General features: G+C 42.4%; 1 protein-coding gene across 1 annotated transcript in view; it reads right to left on the reverse strand.

Moving 5' to 3' along the window:
* The window catches only part of STAB2 (stabilin 2), a 153,692-nt gene that overhangs the window by 99,306 nt on the left and 28,609 nt on the right, over positions 1 to 25,777 (reverse strand). Inside the window, exons 7-18 of the mRNA XM_004418038.3 lie at positions 24,191 to 24,316; positions 23,043 to 23,239; positions 21,305 to 21,438; positions 14,479 to 14,612; positions 12,673 to 12,755; positions 10,657 to 10,806; positions 9,155 to 9,298; positions 8,524 to 8,580; positions 8,248 to 8,373; positions 3,723 to 3,776; positions 3,332 to 3,412; positions 1,186 to 1,338 (exon numbers count right to left, since the gene is read on the reverse strand). Of these exons, the coding sequence (XP_004418095.2) occupies positions 1,186 to 1,338; positions 3,332 to 3,412; positions 3,723 to 3,776; positions 8,248 to 8,373; positions 8,524 to 8,580; positions 9,155 to 9,298; positions 10,657 to 10,806; positions 12,673 to 12,755; positions 14,479 to 14,612; positions 21,305 to 21,438; positions 23,043 to 23,239; positions 24,191 to 24,316 (1,439 nt within the window). The remainder of the gene's footprint in view (positions 1 to 1,185; positions 1,339 to 3,331; positions 3,413 to 3,722; positions 3,777 to 8,247; positions 8,374 to 8,523; positions 8,581 to 9,154; positions 9,299 to 10,656; positions 10,807 to 12,672; positions 12,756 to 14,478; positions 14,613 to 21,304; positions 21,439 to 23,042; positions 23,240 to 24,190; positions 24,317 to 25,777) is intronic.

Genomic DNA, 25,777 nt, shown 5'->3' on the forward strand with positions numbered 1-25,777 from the left:
TACAAAATGAGGCCATTATTCCCTGTTCAATGCCCATGTTCCAAGGATATTGTGAGAACAATCACTGAAGTGTCCTGAAAAGAAAGACCCAGACCTATTATTGCTGCAACTTTGGGGTTATGGTTTCCATGGGAAATAAAGATCACATGTACAGCAGTGTTGAAATTCGGGGTGCTCTGAATAAAACTGGCTGAGCCAAAAAAAGTTGCTATGGAAACAGGAAAGCCCATTTCCTGTACACAAGCTCATAGGCAAACGGAAAGTTTGGTATTTGAAAAGAAGTACAGAAAGATGGTTGATTGGCCAGGCCAGAGCATCTACCTGAGAAGCAATTCTATTTTAAGTCCCTCTTAGAGAGAGTAAAGCCATGGGCCTGGAGCAAGTGACAGGAGAAGAAGAGGCAGGAGTCTGATCCTACCTCTTCTGGTGTAGTGGGTTGAATAGTGTGCCCCCAAAACAAGTTTCTTGTTCCCCCAAACCTCAGAATGTGATCTTATTTGGAAATCGATGCAAACTGATTTGGAAGTTTACAACTTATTTGGAAGTCTTTGCAGATGTAATTAGCCAAGATAAAGTCATACTGGATGAGGGTAAGTTCTAAATCTAATGTCTGGTGTCCTTACAAGAAGAGAAGAGGACACACAGTGACACGGACAGGGAAGAAGACCGTGTAAAGACAGAGGCAGAGATTGGAGTGATGCAGCTACAAGACAAGGAACGCCAACGATCGCCAGGAGGCATCAGAAGCTAGGAAGAGGCCGGAAAGGATTCCCTCCTAGAGCCTTCAGAGGGAGCACAGCCCTGCTAATACTTTGATTTCAAGCTATTGGCCCCCAGAACTGTGAGAGAATAAATTTCTGTTGCTTTAAGCCACCTAGTTTGTGGTCATCTGTTACGGCAGCTCTAGAAAACGAATATACCTGGGCAGCATCTATCACTGTGGAAATTCCCCAAGGAACCTGGTTCACATTCCATGAGCTAGGACCTCAGGCTTACCTGCCTCTTCATGAAGATAGAAACCCCTCTGGAATGAGGAGGGAGCAGAAAATGAACAAATTAGCAAAGAATTTCAATATCCTCTTTTCCCCCAACTGAAACTCTCCTTGGCAGCTTCCTCAGAATTGTGAGAGGAAGGACGTTGTCTCCTCTGCGGGGCTGATCGGGGGACCTTATTTGCTTTCTTACCAGTTTCATCTCTCTCTTTGTTTCATCGCATCGGCGGGGCAGAACTGGGACGATGGAGGGAGGAATGAGAACTCCAGTCAGTGTGTAAATTCGGCCATTTTTGGCAGCGACCTCAATTTCTTCCATTGCCACACCGTTTGCCAGAAGCTGTCCCTGGAAAGAAGCAATGATATCTTTCATTCTGCGCTGCAGGAGCACCAGCCATTCTCAGGCGAATCTGCCTGGTGGTGGCCTCTCTGAAAAGCCTTCAACTTCCCTTAACTTTTCACTGAGTGGAAGATTCTATTAGAAGGGCTTGGCTGACAGGGAAAGATGAATCTGTTGAATGAAGTTTTGACTGAAAGCAGGTAAGGATGTCCTTGCAGAAACGGTCCTTGCAGATGCCAGACCATAGAGGGGGTGTAACTATTCTAGCTCTACAATATATTTGCTATGAGACTTTGGGCAGGCTGTTTCACCTTTCTGTAGTGAAATGGGGATCCATTCATTCAAATACATTTATTGACCTTGTATTAGGCTTTGCTTTAGGTGTTGGGGGTACACCAGTGAACAAACCCAGACAAGTTCTGCTTGTGTTGCAGGGGAGGGGGCAGAAAATGAACAAATTAGCAAAGAATTCCAATCTCCGCTTTTCCCCCAACTCTGCTCCACCGGCACTATTGATAGCAACTCCATCCTTCTGGTGGCTCAAGTCAGAAGCTCAGGGGTCATCCTTGGCTTCTTCTCTCTTCATCTCCCATCCAATCTATCACCAAATTCTGTTGGGTCTACCTTTGAAATACCTTCAGAATTCCACCACTTCTTACCATGTCCCTGCTACCACCCAGGTCTGAGTCACCGTCATTCTTCTCGGGGTTATTGCCACCTCCTCCTCACCAGTCTCCCAAAATGTAGGTCTGACCACATCACTCCACTGCTCAAAATCCTCCAATGGCTCCTCATCTCATTCAAAGTAAGAGCCTCTGTCCTTAGCCTGAGTTCTTAGGCCATGCATGACCTGATCCCACCTCTCCTACTCTCTCTCACTGCCTCGACCTCCTCTCCTGCCTCTCTCCCTTTACTCCCTCTGTTGTAGCCACAGTGACTTTGCTGTTCCTCAAACAGGTCAAGCGTGCTCCTCGCTCTGTGCCTTTGCGCTTGCCGTGCCCTCTCTCTGGAACGCTTTTTCCCCAGATATTTACACTACTCCTTCCCTCATCTCTTTCAGGTCTTTGCTCACATGTTTTCTTCTGCATGAAGGTTTCTTGGGCACTTTATCTAAAATGTCAGCCCCATCCCCAATGTCTATTCCCCTTTCTCGCTTTGCTGTTTTTCACCTTAGCACTTACTACTCTTTAAGATATGATATATTTTATTTATTTAATTTCTTTATTGTCTAGCCTCCTATTTACTAGAATGAAAGTTCCATGCAACCAGGGACTTTTGTCTGTTTGCTCGTCAGTCTATGTTTAGGAACTGGAATGGTGTCTGGCATAGAGTAGGCACTCCATAGATATTTGTTGAAAGGATGAGTGGTCATCATCATCACCATCAACAGTGAACCAACAGGAGACATAATCTCAATGCTGCCTGACTTTTGCTGATATTACAACCCCAGGAGTTAGCTGAATAATGCTGCCTTCTTTGAGTTTCTTAAATAAGTCTTGTTCCCTCCCACCTCAGGGCTTTTGCACATGCTCTCCCTTCTACATGGAACTCTCTTCTATTCATGTCTGCCCAAGTTCACCATAGTCATCCTTTGAAGCTTGGCCAAAGCATCACCTCCTCCCTGAGGACCTCTAGACCCCCAGATTTTCTCAGTCTCCTCCTGTTGTCTGCTCTCACAGCCCTCTTAACTTCCTCTTTGTGGCGCTTACTACAATTGTAATTAAATAATTAACTGGTCATCTAATTAGTTGTTTAAAGTCTGTTTTCCTTGCTGGGATGTAAGCCTGTCTTTTTCACTGCCTTATCCTTGGCATCTAGTTCAGACTCACACATGTAGTTGATCAGCGGATATTTGCTGAAAGAAACAACAAATAAATGAAATAATTGTAAAGATTTTAAGCTGGTGAGTTAGCAGAGAGGTAGGATAACCTGATGAATAATCATAAGCAGAGCAAAAATGCATGTGAGTAATGATAACAGTAGGAGAATTTTCACCTACATTGTTGGTGGTGTTAAACTGTATGATCTGGTTGGCCATGCTCCTAATGTGAGGGGTTGAAACGAGAGTGGCCACTTCAAGCTGCAATGAGAAGAGAACAATAGACGGAGACATTTAGAGCACACACAGAGCCCTGCTTTCATAAAGTCCCCACTGGAAAAAATAGCCTGAAATGTTATGAAATAAATAATGGGAGCTTTGATGTCATGAGTGTTTGTGGCTTGGAAGATTTCTTTGATAACGGGCTCATTATTCATGGCTGAGAATACGCTTGAGGGTACAGATAAAGGACAATTGTCACATATTTTCTAGCACCAAAATATTGCAATATAAGACTAAGTCAGATATCTTGAAAGCAGAGAAAAAATAGGCCAGGAAACGTGGGGCTAACCTGGGTAAATGGGACAATGTGGTATCTGATGAGTTCCAGAAGCTTCCGAGATCCCTGCAAAGGAATCAAAATACTTCTTTAGTTAATGAAGAAAGTACAACTCTCTCCCTCTTGTGGGAATCTCCTCAAATGACTTCGGATGCTTAGTCAAGAAAAATAAATCACCCATAATCTTTTTATTGGGAAGCCCAGGGTGAGAAAAATCCCATCACCCAAATAGCTAGCATTCACCCAATTCCTACTCTGTGGCAAGGGCTGTTCTGAAAACATATGTACATCTCATTTAATCCTCCCAACAGCCCTGTGAGGTAGGGACGACTATTGACTCATTTTCTGTGTGATAACACTGAGTTTCAAAGACATGTCCAAGGTCACAAATCTAAGTTGGGATATAAGCCTAAGAATTAGCTCAAGCTCTCAGTCACTCTGTTCCATCACCTCTCTGAATGTCTAAGGCTACATTCTGGATTTCCTATGGCAGCCTCAGTTTATGATTCATTCTCTCCATAAATAAATGTCTGCTTGTCAGACCACATACTGGTTATTTAGGAACATACAGTCCTTGTTAGTAATCTCTGGTCAGGACACTTTCTCCTTCTTCGCTCCCATGATACATGGTCTCCCCTTCAAAGTCCTTCTGAGATTTCTTATGCTTCAGAAAACTGAAGCAGCAGTGAAGAAATAAGAGGGTCTGGGGACTATAAACAGAATGAGCAGTGTCCATGGGGGTGCCGTGGAGCGAGTGCACAGAGTCGAGGAGTCCGAGGACCACTCTCTCTGGGGGAAGAAGGAAGTGGTGGCGGTCTGCTGCAGGTGTCTGCAATCTCCCAGCTGAGTCAGAGCTGGGAGTTACAAGCTTCATAGCCCTTGAATTCTTCTACTTAAGTGGCACAGCCACAGTCACTCTGGCTCAGAAAAGTGAAGGATCACAAATCAAGATCACAATAACCGCCAAGAGGTTGACCATTCTAGAGACATACTCCAACAGCATGAAGTCCAGGTGGGAAGAAAGCCTTGCTGAACCTGAGTTCTATTCTCCCAGACTCCTCTCTGCCTGTGCCCTTGGTCTCTATGCTAGGGGAGTTGCCTATAAGTAGAGTAACCGCATATCCTGGTTTGTCTGGAACAACCCTCATTTACACCTATCATCCTGGTAGTGCCATTCACTTTCAGAAGCGTCTTGGAGTAGATGATAAACGGTATGGCCACCATATCTATAAGCCAGTAGCACTATGTGCAGGGCAGGGTTACCAATAAGAAAGTTGAAGTTGACCACCCGTTAGCCAGTCCTGGAAGCGATGCTTTCTGCAGCCCTGGTTCTGTTACTATGTGACCGTGAGCAAGCCACTTAACCTCTGGGTGTTAACTTCCCCTCACAGCTACTTTATGACACCCAGAAGTGAGGACTTGCAGGCAGAAGCAATGCTATTACAAGCTTGGATGCTCAGTGGCAGAAGCGGTGTGAAAAAGTGGGGACCGCTGGTAAATGTCAGACCAAACTGGACTGCAAACTCCCGGAAGGCAGGGAGTGGGTCTGTCCAGCTTATTAATCACTGTGTCCCCAGCCAGCACAGTATGGGGCATACGGCAGGCCCTGCATAAACATTTGTGCCAATAAATTAAAAAGAGGTCCTGGTCCACTGAGCTGGACCTCAGAAACCTGAGTTCTCATCCTGGTTCTGCTTCTGTGTGACCTTGAGCAAGGCACTTAACTCCTCTAGTCTCAGTTTCACTGCAAAATAAGGGGATTGGTATGGACCCCTTCCACCCTCTGATTCTGTAGGAAAGACTTTACCAACTGAATAGTCTACTCCAAAAGCCTCAAGAATTAATTGGTGTTGGATCCTTTTTACAAGAAACAGGAGAATGAAAGGGACAAAGGAATTGATGAGCCTCACTCCCACCACTGAGTGTGCCTGCCGCCCTATCTGCCTAGTGGCTGTCCCTGGGTGAGAATTCAGCCCAGGACGGCTCAAGGCAACAGATGTGCTTCCAGTGCTGTTGTTGAAGAGCCTTGTGGTGTGGTGCACCCTTTACATTACGAGGACATTCACTTCCTGCATGCTGTTTTAGGTAAAAACAACAACAACAACAACAAACAAGACTTTCGGTGCGAGAGACAGAAAGAGAGAGTTTTTCTACCAAATGGTGAATATGACCTTGAACTCTGTAAATTCACCTCCCTTTGTCCCATTTTACTTGCAAGGTACTTGTGAATTGGCAAGGGCCAGTCTCTTGCTGGATTTGCCTTTATTTCTGTCTAGTTCAGTGATGGAGTTATAAACTGGGGCTTGTAATCAGTAGCTGTGGTCTCTGCGGGGATGGGATGGCTTGGGGACTGAAATTTTGCTTCAGGGAGAAACAAAGCTACACTGGAAAAGACACATGGCATTCCCAAGTCAGAATTCAAAACCATTCTTCTAATTAAACCAGTTTATTTTCCATTTCATTGGCATAGTCGATAGGGACTTGACTGTCTCCAGCTGAGGTTCTTCCCTAAAAATAAAGCTAAAGGATGCTATTAAGATGGGTGGAGAGACAAGGAGCTTCCCATAAGTCGAGAAATTTTAACCCACACAGGCTCTGGATCTCAGAAAAAGGCAGAAATGATCGTTCCACTCCTCACCTAGAAATTGAAGTGGAAAAACAGTTTTTGACTCAGAACAAAGAGACTTGAAGTTGTATATTCGTTGTGGGCGGAAGGATACTACCTTTGAGAGAAAGGAGATTGAGATCCAGGAGCAGTGGTGTGCTGATAAATCAATTCTATGGGGGGAAAAATAAGCCCTGATTTATAGTGTTGGTCAATTTCTACGGTGTAAATCACCATAGGCTGATTTCAAGCTACCAATGTGATCTCATTAACAGAGCTGGGAAGAGAGACACACAATCTTCTTTCCAGAGCCTGAGTGAGCCAGCTCCAGCCATCACTGGAAGGAATTAGAAGGGAGGAGACAAAGAAGAGCTTTCTGAGCAAAGATGATTGGCAGAAAAGCAGGGAAGTTAATTTTTTTCTATTCTAGTTGAAAGGTTTTGTTTTAATTTTAAGTGTACCTGATTAGGTGTCCGAGAACTCCTTTATTATTATTTTCTTAAAAATCTGAATCAAATTAGAAGCTATGCACTCACAGAGGCCGTATAATCTCAGGATTTTAATAATTTCCCAGGGGAGCAACATCACTTTTTTAGCTTTAAAATTAAGTATGAGTGTGAGTTCTAAAGAGAGGTAGAACAGTTTTTCTGCAATAGCTAGGTTTCAGAAAACTTGAGCGTGAATCATATTTTTAAAGTAACATCCTATGTTGAAGACGCTGGGAAATCTAGCATTTTAAATAGAAACCTGTGGAAAATCCTTTAATATGTTGAACATCTTTGTAATGTAAGAGATTACCTTCTGATTTATCTCCTCGATACATATTTTTTTCATCCAAAGTTCTCTGAAAGCAAGATATCCTTGTAGATATCTGAAAGTATTCTAGAAAGGGATCTATCCATGTGAACCTCTAAACCATACAGGCAACGAGTTTCAGGGTTCCAAAAACAGTATGGCCTGGGCTACTGGAGTTGGAAAGTTGGTGCTTACCAAAATGTCTATTCCTGGGCCTCATTCTAGTGCCATTACATCAGAATGCTTGGGGTAAGGTTCCGGAATCTGCCTACTTAATAAGCTCTATAGGTGATTTCTAAGCATACTAAAATTTGGGAATCACCACCCTAAAAGATCTGGATCCCCCCATTTGGTATAATCCACACTGATCTATATGAGGTCACAGGTAGTTTTGCCCCATTGCCAAGATGGCAGCATGATTTCAGGGCTTTGGAAGAAAACTTGTGGCCCTTCATATAATTCCACCATTTGACATTCTAATGAACAAAATTCCGTAATCAGCTATCCTACTCTTCAGTTTAAGGCTGTTATTTCTGGGAGAGGAAACACTTTAAATGGTTTTAGTCACTTACACCCTAGTGTGAAGGAGTAAAAAATCTCCTTTCTAGAGGAGAATGAGAGAGAATTGAAGGCTTATAATATATAAGAAGAGGGTTATTATGGAGAGAGATGAAAGCAACAGAAAGGAAAGGCTGGAGCATCTAAAAATGACATTAATTCATTTTCAATTTAAACCTAGACCTGGCCCAGAATCATCTAGTTTAGACTTCATTTTCTAAGTGGTTTTAGAGTTGCAGGGAACTTAAAATATTAATTTTGCTACTGAGAAATATTAGAAAAGCCAGGAAAAATCAAACCAACCATTTAGACCTGGAGTTGCAAATAAATTTTATTTCCTGTGCCCAATCTGATTGACTAGTCATAGCTACTTGGAACTCTATTGAGGAGATTGAAGCCACCTCCAGGCTTATTCCAGAGAACTGTGATTGATTAATGATGTCTGCCTTGGTTGTGGGAGAGTAGTTGGTGATACGTGTGTTACTTATTTGCCATCCCTAGTTTAGAAAAAGCCTGTATGAACACAGACTGAGGCGGTGATGCTGACATGATGCCATCAGAGTGATTAGGATACAATACCTCTGGAGAAAGAAGGTAGTCAAGAGTGCCATCCTTCATGTTATTCAATGCTTCATTACTTGGAACAAAAATGGTGTATGGTCCACCAACCCCATCTTCATCTAAGGCATGTCCCACATTGGTTTCCTGCATTTAAGAAATGAAATTTTATATCTGCAACCTATCTCAGACAAATATTTGAAATAACCCTCAGCAAGTGTTTATAATTGACACCCTGCTAATTTTACAAAGGACTGGGCATAAAACATTTTCCAGAAATTCATGAAAAGTACATACCTCTAATAGAGATCTGAATGTGCTGTATCTTGGTTGAAGCATTGTCATTATGGTTTGCTAAAAAGAGACATTTTGCTTAAAAATCAGTAAAAAAATAAAAAAATAAATAAAAATAAGGTAATTTAGGAATTAGACACCCTAACATTAAAAGACTGATGACAGAGTTTATGTGTAAGTGTGGATAGACATAAAAGGACCTGGTTAACATTATACAAATGTTTCCTGTCGTTATTGAAATAGTAGTTCAGCCTTGCATGTCCTGAAGTAGACTTTGGCCATCATCAAATAGGTCAGAGGGAATATGTTTTATGCAAGTGAGGACCGCCCTCCTCCATAAAGCATGAAGAATAAATTTTCACTGGTCACTGGACTGAATTGTCAAATGTGGTCATAGCAAAGGTCGCAACATCAAAATCTTTCCTACACCTGCTGCATGCCTTTCTCTCTGCAGAGGTACCCAGAATTCTGTTGAAAACAGACAAATTATCCCATCTTCCTCTTGGTTGGGGTCCCAATATAAATAAAGGACAAACACATAGGGCTGGCATGCATTTTCTTCTTGGATGTGACCCTCCAGGGAACAAAGGAAGATGGATTTGGGTTGACATCACTATTACCTGAAATATCTCACCTCAGTGTTGCTCTTAAATGTAGGCACCATCTTGTCCATGGCTCTGTCGAGGATGTGCAAGAGGCCATTGGAAGCAATTATGTTCCCTTCTATAATTTTTACCTTCTTTTTGCCTCCATAGAGTTTAAGCTTTAGTTGATTGTCCTAAAATACCAAGGAAAAATAAAATAAAATTAATGTGGTGTCCTTGAAGGAGTGAGCACCGTGGACTGGAGGTCAGGAGTCCTGAGTTCTTGGGTTCTGCCATTTATTGGCTGTGTGATCTTGGATAAGTCACTTAACCTAAAATGGGGATGATGATATCTGCATGGTTGACTTCATAGGGTTTTCATTAAGACCAAATGAGATAACATGTGAAACTGCTGATGACTATCACATGCTGAATGTGAATAAGGCATTATAAAGCTCTTCTCCCGTAGAGTACAAGCTCTAAAAGAGCAAAACTATTCAATTTAAGGCAAATTTATTACTTACTTTAGTGTTTTACACAGAGAAGGCACATAATAAAAAATATTTATTGAATGAATAATTGAAGCTAATTCCTTCTTCCTCTCATGTGGCTCCAACAAGCTACAGACTTAGTAAATATTGTTGAATGAATGAATGAATGTCTTTGCGAGAAGGGAAGCCACATCTTCCTCTATCTATCTATCTATCTATCTATCTATCTATCTATCTATCTATCTATCTTCTGTCTATTTATCTATCTATCCATCCATCCATCCATCCATCCTCACATACACAGTACAAAACAATGGTTAAGGATTCAGGCAGACCTTTGAATCCTGGCTCTGGTACTTACTGTATGACCTCTCAGTTTTCCCATCAGAAAAACTTATTTCACATGGTTGTTGTGAGTCTTACAGAACGTAAATAAAGATTTACCCCAGTACCTTGCGTGGAGTAAGTGCTCAATAATCTATTTACTGATATTTGTGAAATGCAACAGTATAGGCAATATTTTTCTGTCGATTAATCACTTGCGCTCCAGCTCAGTAAAGTCACAAAAAGAGTTAGTGAAAGGGGAAGAGGGTAGTTTTATTTAAAAAACAAAACAGAACTAATGGCATTCAGAGAGATGGAATGTTAAGTAGGAGAGGATGGATAAACACCAGCAATCTAAAATAAACACAATCCATTTCCTTTGTAAGAGGAATGCTGATGTGGCTTTGTGCTGATGCTTCCAGGAAACAGGTTTACTGCAAAGTTGCTCCTTCCTGCTGGCAGTTGAATGACGCTTGCCTTGAAAACTAATTCAGACCAGAGCAAAATCCAACACTTCATAACCTCCTTTCCGTAACAGTCCACCCCCCTCCTACTAAACCCTTTCTGGTGTTGCTCTCTGTTCCTTCCTACGTAGCAAAGTGCTTTGACAAACAAGGAATAAGGAAAGAAGTTCTCTGTAACCTTTCACGACCCCCAAACACAAGGAGAGACACGGCTGTGGGCGTTGACTCAGAGGACAGTTTCATTCTGGGAGTGACAATGGGAGAAACCCTTACCTTATCACCATTGAAGATTTCCCCGGACTTCCCAGTCAAGGTATAGAATGTGTCTATGTTACTCATGCACTCGGTGTTCATCTGCCCGGCAATTATGTGGAGTTTCACAAAGTACTGAGCAGCCTCGTTATCCATCAAAAGCTCCTTCACCTGAGAAAAGAGAGCTGGTTCCTTCAGTCTCCACTGTTGTTTGAAGGAGAACACGAGGTGTGTGGTTCACGCTATGACTCGTTGAGTGTCAAAGCCATCAAAGCCAGTGCATCCTAACTCTGGTCTGGGCTCTTTCAGATACAGATGACTTTCCTGGAGCACAGCTGCTCTCGCCTAGGTCTTAAAGGGAGCAGAAATCTGGAGAGGGGATATCCTCAGACCACAGGAGGTAGTCTAGCTCAGGAACAGACATAGTGGGGAGAGCACAGGGCTGGGCCCAGAAGGAGCAAGGAGGGTGGCAGGCACCCAGGAATCATCTTTTTTTAAAATTTTAATCATATTTTTTATTGAGGTCACATTAGTTTATAACAGTATATGAATTTCAGGTGTATATCATTATATTTTGACTTCTGTATAGACCATATTGCGTTCACCACCCAAAGGCTGGTTGCTGAGGAATCATCTTGAGCCCAGGAAGTAGATGGGAAGGAAATGTGAAGTTATGTGAAAAGAGAGGGTAGAGTGGACTGATGGAGCTTTTGAATAGTAAAATTAAGATTTTTGAAGTCCATTGGACCAAATCTACATTTTGTCAGTATTATATTGCCAACAATCAATCAATAGAGACTTGTTACTGACTCTGTGTAAACTTAACCCACATATTAAACAAGATACCACAGGCAAAGTGCCCAGCCCAGAGGTATTCAGTATTTACTAGTTCTCCTTCTCAACAGGACATGTGAGTGCATCTCTGAAGATTAATGATAGATTCATCTTGGACACATGAATGGTGGTGGCATATTAGGGTGAGAGAGTCTGGAACTTACTGGGTTTTAATTTAATGCAGCAAAAATCATTATCACAAAATCCCTTGGATTAACATAAACTAATTTTATACAAATCAATATGTCCGTTAGCTACATTAAACCAAATATAACTGTCTCATTGATGCGATTGCGATAGGACGCCTCCACCGGGCACTATGAGTTTCATTTCCACTAGATGACAGTATCTCAGACAACAGCTGCTCACACTGAAGACAACAATTTTCTTCTGTTTTTCCCTATCACTGTTACCATTTATGATGATTTTAAAGAAACAAATATCTAGTCAATACCTTAGTTTAATTCTTCCTGCAGGAAGTGATAGGTTTTGCATTATGCAAATCTTATTTATCACATGACTACATTTAAGAACCCTGAGAGATGACCCTTGAAGGGGTAATGATTGGAAGGGGGCATCAGAGGGTCTTGTAAGGAGCTGGTAATGGTCTTGCTGGATACACAAATACATTCATGTTGTGACAACTCGTGTTGTGCACTTAACAATTTGTATACTTTCTGTAAGGATGTTATATTTGACTATTTGTGACAACATGGATGGACATTGAGGGTATTATGCAAAGTGAAATAAGTCAGAGGGAGAAGGTCAAATACCGTATGATTTCCTTCATTAAGTAGTAGATAACAACAACAATAAACAAACACATAGAGACAGAGATTGGATTGGTGGTTACCAGAGGGGAAGAGGGGAGGGAGGACGGCGAAAGGGATAATTTGGCACAGGTGTGTGGTGATGGGTTGTAATTAGTATTTGGGTGGTGAACATGATGTAATCTATGCAGAAATAGAAGTATAATGTTGTACACCTGAAATTTATACAATGTTATAAACCAATGTTACTGCAATAAACAAAAAATTAAAAAAAAAAAGAAAAAGAAAAAAGAAGTTTACCAAAAAAATCACCATTATTATCATCAGTAGATTTAATTTTAATGGAGGTTTTCCACTTTAAATAAAAGAAGGTACTGCCTACTAAGGTTTGTTTGCATTAGCCCCTCTGTGTAGGGTTATTTTAGATACTTACATTGAATCCTTTCAATCCCTTGTCTGTTGGCAACAGCACAGTGAACGGTCCCAGGTTACTTAGTGGCCAGGCATAGGCTTTGTCTTAGGAGTCAAAATACACAAAGAGAGAAGACATCAAATGGGTCAGTGGCACATGAGGAGTAAAATTAGGCAATGGCCTTTGTGGTCCACTTAGGCTCTCTGACTCAAGAGCTTCTCTGAGCTTCTCTGTTCTAATTGGTATGTGCAGGCCCTTGGTAAACTGGGAAACTCTCTAAGAATGTGAGGCACCATGATGCCATGGCCCCCAAAGGTCCCTCATAACTGTGTGACTTTCCTTGCAGCCACAGTCTTGGTTTCAAGGATACCCTGGAATGAGATGTTCTGTGAGGGTCATGTGACAAAATCCTCAGACAACCTCAGCAGGTCCCTGACCCTGTTCCCCATTTTCTGAGCTGTTGCCATCTCTGTCAGCAAAGATGCAGCCCTTGTCCCATCCAGGGCCAACTCAGAAGAGCCTCATGCTTCATTTAATGCTCTGCTGTTGCCATCTTAAAATGCTTAATAATTTTTGAACAAAGGACCCCTGCCTTTCCATTTTGCACTAGGCCCTGCAAGTTATGTAGCTGGTCCTGTTTCCATGCCCCTGGAGAAGCTGTGACAGCAGGATGGGTTCTGTTCTGTGCTCTCACAGAGTAGGCAATGTGTAAGCCTACTCACACTCACTTCTCATACAGCCCTTCATGAACGGGGCAGGTGAATGGTCGACCAGACTTTGTCCAGGGAAACAAGCCAGGGTTCAGTCTTCAAAGGACACTCTCTCACTCCTCATTTGGTATTCTAAGACTTCTTAGAAGAAGGCTATGAGGAGCCTGGCAGATTGCCCCGAGCCCTGAGCCATGCCAGTAATGCTTGACTGCCTGCGGGATGTCTTGGAAAGAGCAGGACATTTACGCAGGATGTACGTTAAGATTTATGCTGAGAACACAGCATTGACCCATGGCAGACACTCACTTCTCTATCTATGCTCTTTCTAGGAAATCATTTTTGATCACTGGTAAATTCTGGATATTGATATTTTAAGGCTTCTGTTGATTGGTCAAGTCTGTGTTTTATTTTCTGTCAACTTGCCAAATTTGTGTTTTATTGAAAATCTTGTCTAATGCTGCGATCAGTTATAATACTTCATTCTTAAGGGAGTGTGGGGTAATGACCTCCAGGGGGCATTTGGACATGGAGGGGGGTGTTTTAGGCTGTCACCCTGCCTGGAGGCTTGGGGAGAATGTGTCACTACAAACGATAGTGGTTGGGGAGTTGATGATGGTGAACATCCAGTAAAGTGTGAGATGGTCACACGCAATCAAGACTATTCCCAAAATTCAAACAGCACCTCTACTGAGGAACGTGGATACTACCTCAGGGTCTCAGTCGCTCTCTATTCCCAGTATGACCTGCCAATCTCGTTTCACACTTGGAGGACCGGTCAAGGGAAAGGGGATGGTCTCCATCTTCACATCAATAGCTGCCCTATGTCACTGTTGTTGCAGAACTGTTAATCTATGGGGGCCCCAGAATCCTGTCCTCAGCTCTCTGCCTACTAACCATTGCATTGCTGGATCTCTTGGCCCTAACTCCTGCCTGTCTCATGGAAATAGCTCTCTGTCCTTTCCCTCCCACCTGCGTAGCCTCTCCCTAGAAGGACTGATCCCAGTAGACAAGTCTTGCCTCGCCTGCCCACCCTTTTCTGAAGGATTGTGTCTTGCAGATGCCCTTGCCTGAAAGAGGGCTGTCCTTTATGTGGAAATCTGCACCCATAGCTGCGTACCGAGGAGGGAGATGAAAGTGGTCAGCCTTCCTTGCCATTTTCCTCTGGGTTCAGTGTTTAATTCTCTGAGTCGCTCCATGATGTTTCCATAACATGTTGAGCCATCACCCACGTAACCTTTCTGGCAAGTGCATCTACAGAGAGAGAGGGTGAAAACACATTCTCAGGGTCTCAGAGCCACTGAGTGGTGAGAGCATATATTCCAACTCCCTCATCTGCGTCCTCCTCTGCAAAAGACGGGAAAATGATGCCAGAGTGGGCCAAAGACAGAGCCAGGAGAGGAACACAAACACAAGGGAGCATTCCTGGTGCAGGGCCTGACATAGTAGGCACACAAGAAATGGATATTTAATAAATTATGTGTATCTATGTACACTAGATATCTTGCAGACTCTTCAAAGTGCGGTCAAGAGACCGTGTACATCAGAATCCCTTGGTGTGCTAACCACAAATGTAGAGTCTAGGGCCCCACTGCAGAGCCATGGAATCAGACTAAACTACTGAAGGCAGCCTCAAGTAAAGATTCAGAGCTATTGATCTGCTTAGAATCCTCTTCCCCCTTCCTTCCTTCCTGGCTGAGATCTCTGCTCAACTGTGCCTTCCTTAGGGAAACCTTCTTTGATCTTCCATCCTCCTCAACCCAATGTAGATCAGGTCCCCCTTAGTGTGTACTTTCATGGTACCACGTAGGTCTTCTCTGTAGCTCCAAACCCAGTTGTGATTCTATCCTAACCTGTGTGGTTATTTTATTAATATCTGCTTCCCCATCTACTTTGAGAAAGGTGAAGGCAAGGACTGTGCGTGTATTTACTCACAGGATCTAGCACGGGGCTTGGTCCATAGTAGGTACTTAACTAACAGTTGTACAATAAATAGTCACTGAATTAAAATAAATATAGAAACAGTGTGAGTCACAGAAATTTTATACAATAGCTTAGTTTCATAAGAAAGAAATAGAGTTAAAGATGCAGTTAAAGATGCACTAGCAGTAGTGTGCTGGTAAATGTTGAACGACCAGCTCTCCGGGGGAAAAAATCGCCCTGATTTGCAGCATTTGCCAATTTCCATGGTTCATACTTCCACCTTGGCCAATCTCAAACTACCAACGCCACGCCCACCAGCTTGCAAAATTCCTGAAAATGTAACAATCAGCTCTTGTGAAGTAGTGAGTCCTGCTCCCAGCACATCACTGCTCCCTAGCAAAGATGAGTGGACAGCTGGCTGAAATTGGCAAGATGCTGAGAAAAGTAACATTCAGCAGGATCCTGGAGATAAGTGAGGAACCAAACAGGGTAGGGGAAGAACATTTCAGAGAAGAGAGAGGCAGGGATGCTGTGGTCATACCACTCCACAAGTATAACTCGTGTTTTGGAGAATGTTCCAAAGAACAATTATACACTCATTAATCCAGTCGTGTTTTTAAATATGTTCCCATGGCGAATAGATATATATTCAACACGTGTGCTAAACAAACGTTTCGGAGTCTTATCCTCCTTGCTTGGATTGCCGCAATGACTTCCTAACTGGTCTTTCTGCCCTTAGTTTTCCTTCTCTCAAATCAGTCCTTCACACAACCCCCTAGTGGTCTCTCCAAAAGGGAAATCTGGCACCTCGGTGCTTAAAACTCGCACCAACTCCTTTCATCTACAGAATAAGATGTAAGTGCTTAGCATGGCACGCAACGCCGTCAAAAGGGGATCCTGCTCATGTCTCCTGCTGCTGCCCACTGCAACTTCCAAACTGCCTGTTTTAGACTGTGATGCCCTCCTCAGGCTGTGTGCCTTGCCAGGAATGCTCTCCCAGCCTCACCTTACAGCTCAGGTGTGACCTGCTCTAGGCAGCCTTATCTGACCTCCTAAGCCTCCCCTGACAGCAGCATCCTGGCGATACCTCCATCACAACCCTTTCCACCAAAATGACCTCTTGCCGTGTTGTCCTCTTTGCTAGATGGGAAGCTCTCCTAGAACCTGGGTCCCACCTTATTCCTCGTTATATCCCAGCACCTGGGACAGCACCCCACTGTTGAACTGATTATTTTCTAAGTACCTACTTAATTCTAGGAACCTTGCTAGGTAAGAGGGCTATAAAGATGACAATAACAGATCCCTTGCCCTTTTAACATCTCACATGCTGGAAACAGACCTGAAAACAAATAATTTATAGCAACATGATAAGGCCACATAACCTCCTTGAGTCCCAGTTTCCCCATCTATGAAATGGGTTACTAACACTTTCAGGGTTGCGGATAGAAGAGATAATGCCTAACAAACAGCTGGCGCAGTGACAGACACATAGAAAAAGGGCAGTACTTGGCAGATGACAATGACAACAATGGTGATGATGATGGAGATGGTGGCCATGACAACAACAGTAATGTGGAGGGGCTGGGATATAATAGGACAAGTTCATAAACAGCTAACTCAAGTTCCATAGTGAGTGCCATGACAGAAGCTTGAATATGATGCTATGGGCACGGAGGAGGAAGTGACTAATTCTGCCTGGAGAGACGTGGAACAGGTTTTAGGAGAAAGCAACATTTAAGCTAATTCTAGAAAGATATATATGAGTTTCGCAGCCAGACAAATGATTGGGAGATCATTTACTGATTGAGCCTTTGGGGTTTTTATAGAGCAGTTGCTCTCAACCAGGGCAGTTTTGCTCACCCTCCCCCCCCGAGACATTTGGCAACATCTGGAGATGTTTTTCATTGTCATAGTTGGGATGAAGGTCCCACTGGTATCTAGTAAGTTTAGGTCAGGGATGCTGCTAAACATCCTACAACGCAGAGGACAGAGCCCACAACAAAGATTTAGTTATCTGGCCCCAAATGTCAATAGTGCTGAGGCTGGGAAACTTTGTTGGAAGGAATCTCTAAGGCACACCTAACCATGAAACAATAGTCTATTTAATACAAATACAATCACGTAACAGTTTCTTATGTAAGCATCAATTTCCTCTGCAAGTATTGTGCTACAAGAAGGTGAATTTAAGGAGGTAAAGAGGGAGACTGGTAACTCTTGGAAGTGATACAACAGTCATTGTTGAAAATTAATCCAGCTCTAAGTTACTAAGTTTCATTTGACGACAACTCTGAATAGCAAGACAAGTACCTTTTACAAACTACTAAGTACGTTTCTCTCTAACGTTCCCTAAGTCGTGACGAGGAAAATGATCTATTTTGTGTCAAGTGACTTGACTTGTCTTTTCTAAGGATGGCAGAGGAATTGTATTTTAATGGACTCAGTGCTGAGTGGAATGTATGAGACATAAACATTTTTTATTTTTATTTAAAATCTCTGCCCAGAGTCTGAGACTTCATGAGACCCTTTTCTGACTGAAATGTTCTCAGTTGGGCTGTAAAACGTTCACAGCATTGTCTCTTTTGTTAATTGGTTCTTTATTAGGTGTAAGGGTCTCCTGCTGTCTTAAGGCTTTACAAACACCCATAAGCCGTTTGTATCTTATAAGTTATGGGATGGAATTAATTCCATTTAATGCCGGGTGAGATTTAGTTAAATTATAGGGTCTCCCCAAAGTCTTAGTATGCTTGCTTCCTTCATTTCCTCTTTGTTCATTTCCTTCCTTCGTTGCTTCATTCGTTCCTCCAAACTCTCATTTCACTGTTTTTATGGGTGGCAGAGGTTGTAATAAGATGAATAAGACATGGACCCCCAAAGACCTTACATTCTAATTGGGGATTGAGATCAATAATGATAATAATAGCTAACATCTATTGCTAGCTCCTATCCTAGTTACTCTTCTAGGGGTCTTCTTATGGTATCTTATTTAATACAATATTCCTATGAGGTGAGTTCTGTTATTAGCCTCATTTCAGATGAGGAAACTGAGGGACAGAGAAGTTAAGTATCTCACTCAAGATCACACAGCTTGTAAGTGGCAATGTCTGTGCTCATCAACACTGTGCTGTGTACTCATCATAGTTCCGAGTGACAAAGGTTGGAATAGAAGCATTGAGGGAGGAGCATCTGAGTGGACTGGGAGGACAGAGGAGACATCCTAGAGGTGGAGATGCTTGAACTGAACAATGAAGAATCAATGCGTTAGCCTGATTCAGAGGAGGTGGGGAGGGAAGAATGTTGTAAGCCGGGGGAACAGCAAGCGCAAGGGTATGCAGTGGGGAATAGCAGGGCATGTTTGAAAAGCAACAAGTAGTTCGGTAGAACTAGCGCCAAGGGTGTGTTCACGAGAGTGTGGAGATAGTGTTGGCTCATCCACACCTACTGCAAGCAACCACCCCCTGGCCATACCCTGGTGGGGATGGTCCCAGGAAGAGCCTGTGCAGGTCCTGGGAGCTGGTTTGGAGCCCTTTGGGCAGAGAATTATGGGGTTCTGGGTACCTGAGTGTGGTCTGTGAAGGGGGCTCAGGCTCTGGGGGAGCATGCCCTCTTGGTCCTCCAGACTCCTTGTCCTGATGTAGCCAGTGGAAGGCCAGAATGGGGCCCTCTAAAGTGCAGTGTCAGGGAGGAGGCCCGTGCCACCCAAGTCTACAGGTCATACTGCTGGAAACACATCTGGAAGTGGCTGAGCTGGTATTTAAACCCGGGTCGGTCTGGGAAAGCCCATGCTCTTGTCTCTGCACCATGTTGCCTTGGACACGGTTCTTGGGAAGATTGTTCACGTCATGGAATCCTAATCCGTACAAGTCTTATACAAACATTAAATAACATCAGTGTCACTAATGTTCCAAGAGGATCTGGATTTCAGTGTTGTTTATTGTACATCTGTACAGTTGGAATATAAATCACATGTTTTTCAATATGTCTGCTCAGTCATGTCCAGTCTTTTCAGCTGAATTGAACCAAATAACAGAGAATTTTAACAGACATGGAGCTCTTTGTTCTTCTTCCTAATAATTCAAATGGAGCTTAGAGTTTAAAAGCCTGCCCACATACATTAACTTGTTAGCTCTTCCCAGGGAGATATTCTTGGTCTCTAGCCCACTTGTCAGGTGAGAGAATTGTGGTTCAGAAAAGTTACATGACTTGTCTAAGGTAACCCCGGTAGTGAGTGATGGAGCCCACATTTGAACCCGTTCTTCCTTATTGGGTGGTCTTGCATGACTAATGCAGTATGATTTTGAATATTCTGCATAAACTGACTGCCATATTGAGGAGGCATAAACGAAATATTTTTTATCCTAGGTGAACTAAATGACCTGAACAAAATTATTGATGGCCCCATATTTTATCAATGTAACTTAGCTAGCCTGGGCCTCTTTCCAGCTGATGACAGTCAATTTGGGGGGAGGGGAAGGATTGGGGAGGTTTGTGAGTGACACACACAGCCCTAAAATCCATTGTTAATTCCACTGATGTTCTAAACACATGTTTTAAGGCAGCTGACATTGTTCTAATGTTCTAGTTTCATTTTTTGATTTTATCTTTTCAAATACAAAGGAAAGAAAGTGTTTAAAGTATTCTACTGAAATTTTCTCAGAGGGTGGTAAAAAGTGTGTAAGCTGGCTTGTTTGGTTGTCAGTAGTACCGGAATCTGTGTTTGAGGAGAGGACGTGCCTGTATACATGTTGTCGGGTGCATATGTGCCTATCCGCATGGCTGCGGTGTGATTGTGAGTGTGTTCACGTGTACGGGGTGATTTCTATGCACCAGGTTCTGCTCAGAGATTGATGAATTTAATCCTCATCACAGCCCTGGTTCTCCCCATTTTATAACAAAGGAAGCCTCAGTTCATAGAGGTTAAGGTAAGTGGTAGACGGGATTTGAACCCAGGTGTTCTGACACCCAAGGTCTTTCCACTCCACCCACATTGAGTATGGATCGACTTATTTGATAGAACATGATTATCATAAAACTTATCTGGGCAAATCCACACATCCAAGACCCAAAGGCATGGGAAATAAAAGGAATGAACTTCAAAGAGGGTAGAAAGGGGCTCCGGAAGCACAGAAACTGTTTAGTGATTACATGGTTCAATGTCTGTTATGGTTTTAAGCTCACAGTGGCAGAATGAGTGCGTCACAGATGCTGATGACAATGAGAACTGAAAGTGGCACTGAGATAGAAGCCTTGCTTTGGGAGTCAAAAGACTGGGGTTCTAACCTCAGTTTCACCCACTAATTACAACATAATACATCTGTACAGCAGTTTCCAGAAGGTTCTCTCACGTATTCTTCACAACAATGTTATGAAGTAGACATCACTGTGCTCGTTTTTTATATAGAGAAACCGAGGCCAGAGAGATGGTGTCACTTTCCCAAGGTCATACCTCTGGTAGACACCAGTCGAGAGACTCAAACCCAGGTCTTAAAACTCCAAATACCATCCCCTTCCTTCCACATGAGCCGCCTCTGCCTCAGGAATTTTCACACAAGTATTTTTACTCATGATAATCCCCTTCTTTTGAAACCTGGAGTCCAGGAAACACTGTAGTGTTTTTTCACTTTCTCCAGTCTTGTTTTGCACCACTAACAAGCAATATTTCATGGACAAGGAAACAGGCATATACATTAGAGGTCAAACCCCTGTAATCGCAACAGACATGTGTTTTCCCAGTGACAGTGGCTTCCGTCTCCCATGCTCTGACCACTTAATACCATGCTATCAGGCCAGGTCGATATTTCAGAGTGTTTTAATGGTCATTATAAAGGAAAAAATTTTGGAATGATTCATTGATTAAACAAAGATTTTTTGAGTACCTACTATGCTCCTTGCATTGTGTTATGTGGGGGTGGGGGTGGATACAAGGCTGAATAAGACACAGTCCTTGCCCTTCAAGGAACTGTCATCATTGACCAGCCACCACTTTCATCACTTGGAAAGATGGTGGTGGAACTGAAAAGACTTACTTGGTTTGGCCTGGTGCGATGGTGGTGCAGTTTGCATTCCTGTGACAGGGGTTATTAGATTCACAGATATCGGTCACACTGCACCCCACTCCAGGTACAAAGTTGCGGTAATGTTCCTTACACTCACAGTGAGACTTCAGTAGACAGGGAGAGAAAGACAAATGGGGTTCTAGTTAGTCACTTAAGCGAACATTCTTCTTAAGTTCATATCTTTATTCTGTCATAAAAATTAACTTGGGGTAGGTCCAAAGTGTGGGCTTAAACTAGAAATTTGTCAAAGTAGCTAGAACTGGAAATCATATCTATATATCTCATAAGTTTGGAAACTCATACCTCTTCTTTGTCATTTACCTTTTCAGTTTTGTTGTTTGCTAACCCTGGACCACCCTGGCACCATAATTCCTGGTTTTAGATTGTCTACAAGTGAATAGAGATTGAGGTTCAGATGGGAGGTATTATTGCTCTAGAATAAGCAATATTCTCCAGACAATGGGGAATGTCTGGAGACATTTTTGATTTTCAGAATAGGAGAGGGGGACAGTACCACTTGAGGCCAGGGATGCTGCTAAACACCCTACAACGCACAGGACAGCCCCACACAACAAAGAATTATCTGGTCCAAAATGTTAATAATGCTGAGGTTGAGGGACCCTGCTCTGGAATAATGGAATAATGAAAGCACTGCTTCTGTGTGAACAATGGATGGTTTCTAAGACTTGACAATCTGCCTTGGGACCCATTTTTTAAGAGACAAAGTATATTTTTAATCTCATTCCCAGGGTCCTAAGACCTTGATTCAGGCTGTAACAGACTTTTCCTATAAGGGACCTCATTTAGACGGAGGGAGTTCAGCCCTTGGCATGTCTTGCAAACCTGCCTTGGAAATTGATAGCAGAAATGTCGTGTGATATATTCTTTTTCCTCTGAGATGATGTTGGGTGGATTCTCTGAAGGAACTCCAGGAGCATTCCAGGGGGTGCTGATTAGGCTGCTGGGGACCCATGACTCTGTTTGGGGCAGGCACTGAAGCCTTTCCTCTTATCCAGGCAGCAATAGCCTTCTGTATGATGGATTTCCTCCACTGCACACTTGACGTGCAGTTATGGGTGTAGTAGGCACGCACTGAACATTTGATGGATGAATGAGCTACTAGGGAAAGGGCTCTTTCAACTGGACTCCTCAGCAAAGGTCTCCTGACCAAGCTGAATTTTAGCAGTCAAGGTCATGATGTGATTTAGAGGGGCAGCGTCTCACCCTAGAATATCCTCACTGCTCTCTACGATCTCTCAGTGCTGCCTGACGTCTTATCAGCCTTCATCCCTTTGACACAGAGTATTTTTGGATCTGAGTCCTCTCTTACTTTGAAAAGATATTAGAGAGAATGGAAGATTGTGGGTGAAAGTCAATTACATATTTACTCAAGACTTGGTTAACAGTTAATTTGTTAATCTAATTTGAGTTGTGTGTATATTTTGTCAATCACCAAATAGGACTGTGATGGAAGAGACAGTTAAGTTTGGGGAGCTGGGAAAGTGTGAGTTCAGAGGATGGACTGGGGAGGGAGCACACTGAGGTCAGCCCTGAGCACAGGGAGCTCTCTATGGAGAGGAAGCCCAAATTGAGCACTGAAAGGGACAACTGGGAGGGCACAGAAGACAAATTATACCAATGGCACAGTTCTAACTTTGGGGGGTGGTCCTACTTCTATTTGCACCAGTTCCCTGCATCATTAGCTCACCTGTCCGGGTCCATCATATTTGCACACCGTAGACTTTGTAGGGCAGTTTCCAAAGTTAGTTTGGCAAGGGTCCACTGGTAAGCACACTTGGCCATCCCCACGGTAGCCTTCTTTGCATGTACAGCTGTGCTGATTTGGTCCCAGGTATGTGCAACGAGCGTGAAGGTGGCAGATATCTTGTAAACATGGATTGATGGCTTGAGAGGCAATGACAAAATAAGAGGCAGTTACCACACTCAGGGATGGAGAAGGAAAACTAACTGCGAAGGGATTGCAAATCACAGCTCATCAAAGCCACCAAGGCACTTCAATAGTTTTAAGGGAGAGAGTAAGAAACATTTCATCTTACCCTACCTGATCACCCCCCACCTACCAAACACATTTATATGTGGCCATGAGAGATTATAACTACAAATAGTGTGTTGATATATTATTATGCCATGTTATGTAAGGAATTAAATATAAAATAGCATGAAAGAAAACACTAATGCTTATAGAATTTATAGTATGTATTGGGCCCTGTTCTAAGCATTTGCCATACATTAACTCAGTTAATCCTTACAACCCTCCAAGGTGGGTACCATTATTATCCCCATTTGATAGATAGGAAAATGGAGGCAGAGGCAGGTTAAAGAATTTGTCCAAGGTCCTGTAGTTAGTAATAGGCAGATCTGGGATCTGAACCCAGGCGGTCTGGCTCCAGTTCCATGTTCATTACTAACATACAAATACAACCTCTCACAAAGCAAATGAGCATGAAATGAGAAGGAAGGAAGGAAGGAAGGAAGGAAGGAAGGAAGGAAGTTAGGGAGAGAGGGAGGGAGGGAGGGAAGGAGGAAGGGAGGAAGGGAGGAAGGAAGGAAGAGAGAAGCACTACATTTTATCATAATATTGATTCAGGTTATATAAAATAAAAACGTGTAGAAATCTATATATGTGCTTTGATAATAGGAGAAATCACCATTTATTGAAGAGCTACCACATGATGAGCATTTTACTTAGCACTTCTTATATATTCTATTCAACTGCATAGAGAGAAATAGAAGTGGTCATTGTGTTAATATTAGAGAGGTTGTGTTTTTTTATTTTTTTGTTGAGTGACCTAAAGATCTCAATTAATAAACTAGCAGGATCTAAATTCTACTCACGCTCGCAGTATTTGCCATCGCCTTTGTAATTGGGAAGGCATTTGCATTCCAGTTTTGTTCCATCTTCGTTGGAAGGTGAGCATCTGGAATTTTCTGGGCAGAGCAAGGCTGCACATTCAGGGATGGCTGCAAAGGAAAAGTGTTGAGGTAACTGCATTAGTAGAATAACTAGCTCTAAAAAACTCAACAAATGCAATATTCCCTATTTACTAAAAAGTAATACAGATTCACTGTTAACAATTCAAAAAATACAGAATGTACAAACTAAAAATTAACTTCTTATTTTCACTCTCCCATCCCACTCCCAAAACAACCAGTGTCAACAACCAATATAATACATTCATTTATAAATTTATTTATATGATTTTTTAACAAAATGGAATCTTGTTAAAATATTTAGGAACTTGATTTCTAATTTAACAATTTAATTTAACAATTAAACTATTAATTAACACCTTTGGAGAGGATATGGAGAAAAGGGAACACTTATACACTGCTGGTGGGAATGTAAACTATGGAAAATAGTACAGAGATTCCTCAAAAAATTAAAAATAGAAGTACCATAAGATCCAGCTATTCTACTTCTGGGTATTTATCCAAAGAACACAAAAACACGAATGCATAAAGATTTATGCACCCTTATGTTCATTGCAGCATTATTCACAGTAGCCAAGACTTGGAAACAACCTAAGTGCCCATCAAGGGATGAATGGATGAAGAAGATAAGGTTATATATACCCAATGGAATACTACTCAGCTCTAAAAAAAGATGGAATCTTGCCATTTGTGACAACATGGATGGACCTTGAGGGTATTATACTAAGTGAAATAAGTCAGAGGAGAAAGTCAAATACCATGTGATCTCCCTCATAAGTAGAAGATAAAAACAACAACAACAACAACAACCAAACACACAGATACAGAGATTAGATTGGTGGTTACCAGAGGGGAAGGGAGGAGGGAGGGGGGTGAAAGGGGTGACAGGGCACATGTGTTTGGTCATGGATGGTAATTAGTTTTTGGGTGGTGAACATGAGGTAGTCTACACAGAAATTGAAATATAATGATGTACACCTGAAATTTATGTAATGTTATAAACCAATGTTACCTCAATTAAAAAGTAATTTAACAATATATTATGGAGGTCTTTAAGGATCTGCTTTAATCTCTAATAACTGCACAGTATTTTATAATATAGACAGGACATAGATGGCTGTTAAAAACTATAAAGAGTCTGACATATTAGCCAACTTGCAAAGCTAACAAGTTGGGCTGACACAATTTCGTGGATGCTGGTAGAAGATATGAAACTCTTGGGTCAGAGATGAAGGACAGTTTATTACTCACATCAAGAGCAGTAGCCAGAGTTTAAGCATTTTTGCACTGGTTCTTCCAAGCCCCAATTCCCACAGGGCAATGCAAAGAGTGTCAAATTGAGACCTGAACTTGCGGTGGATTTTATTACAGGAGATGAGCCCTGATCTTAGGGAACCAAAGTTTTTAAAATAATAGGCAAGATATTAGTTAGGGCCCAAACAGGAGACAAATATTTGAGCAGAGAAAGTTTTAGTGTAAAGACTCATGAAC

Source organism: Ceratotherium simum, chromosome 25 (genome assembly GCF_057802395.1).
Source record: "Ceratotherium simum simum isolate JZ-2026a chromosome 25, ASM5780239v1, whole genome shotgun sequence".
In the NCBI taxonomy this organism is placed as follows: Eukaryota; Metazoa; Chordata; class Mammalia; order Perissodactyla; family Rhinocerotidae; genus Ceratotherium; species Ceratotherium simum.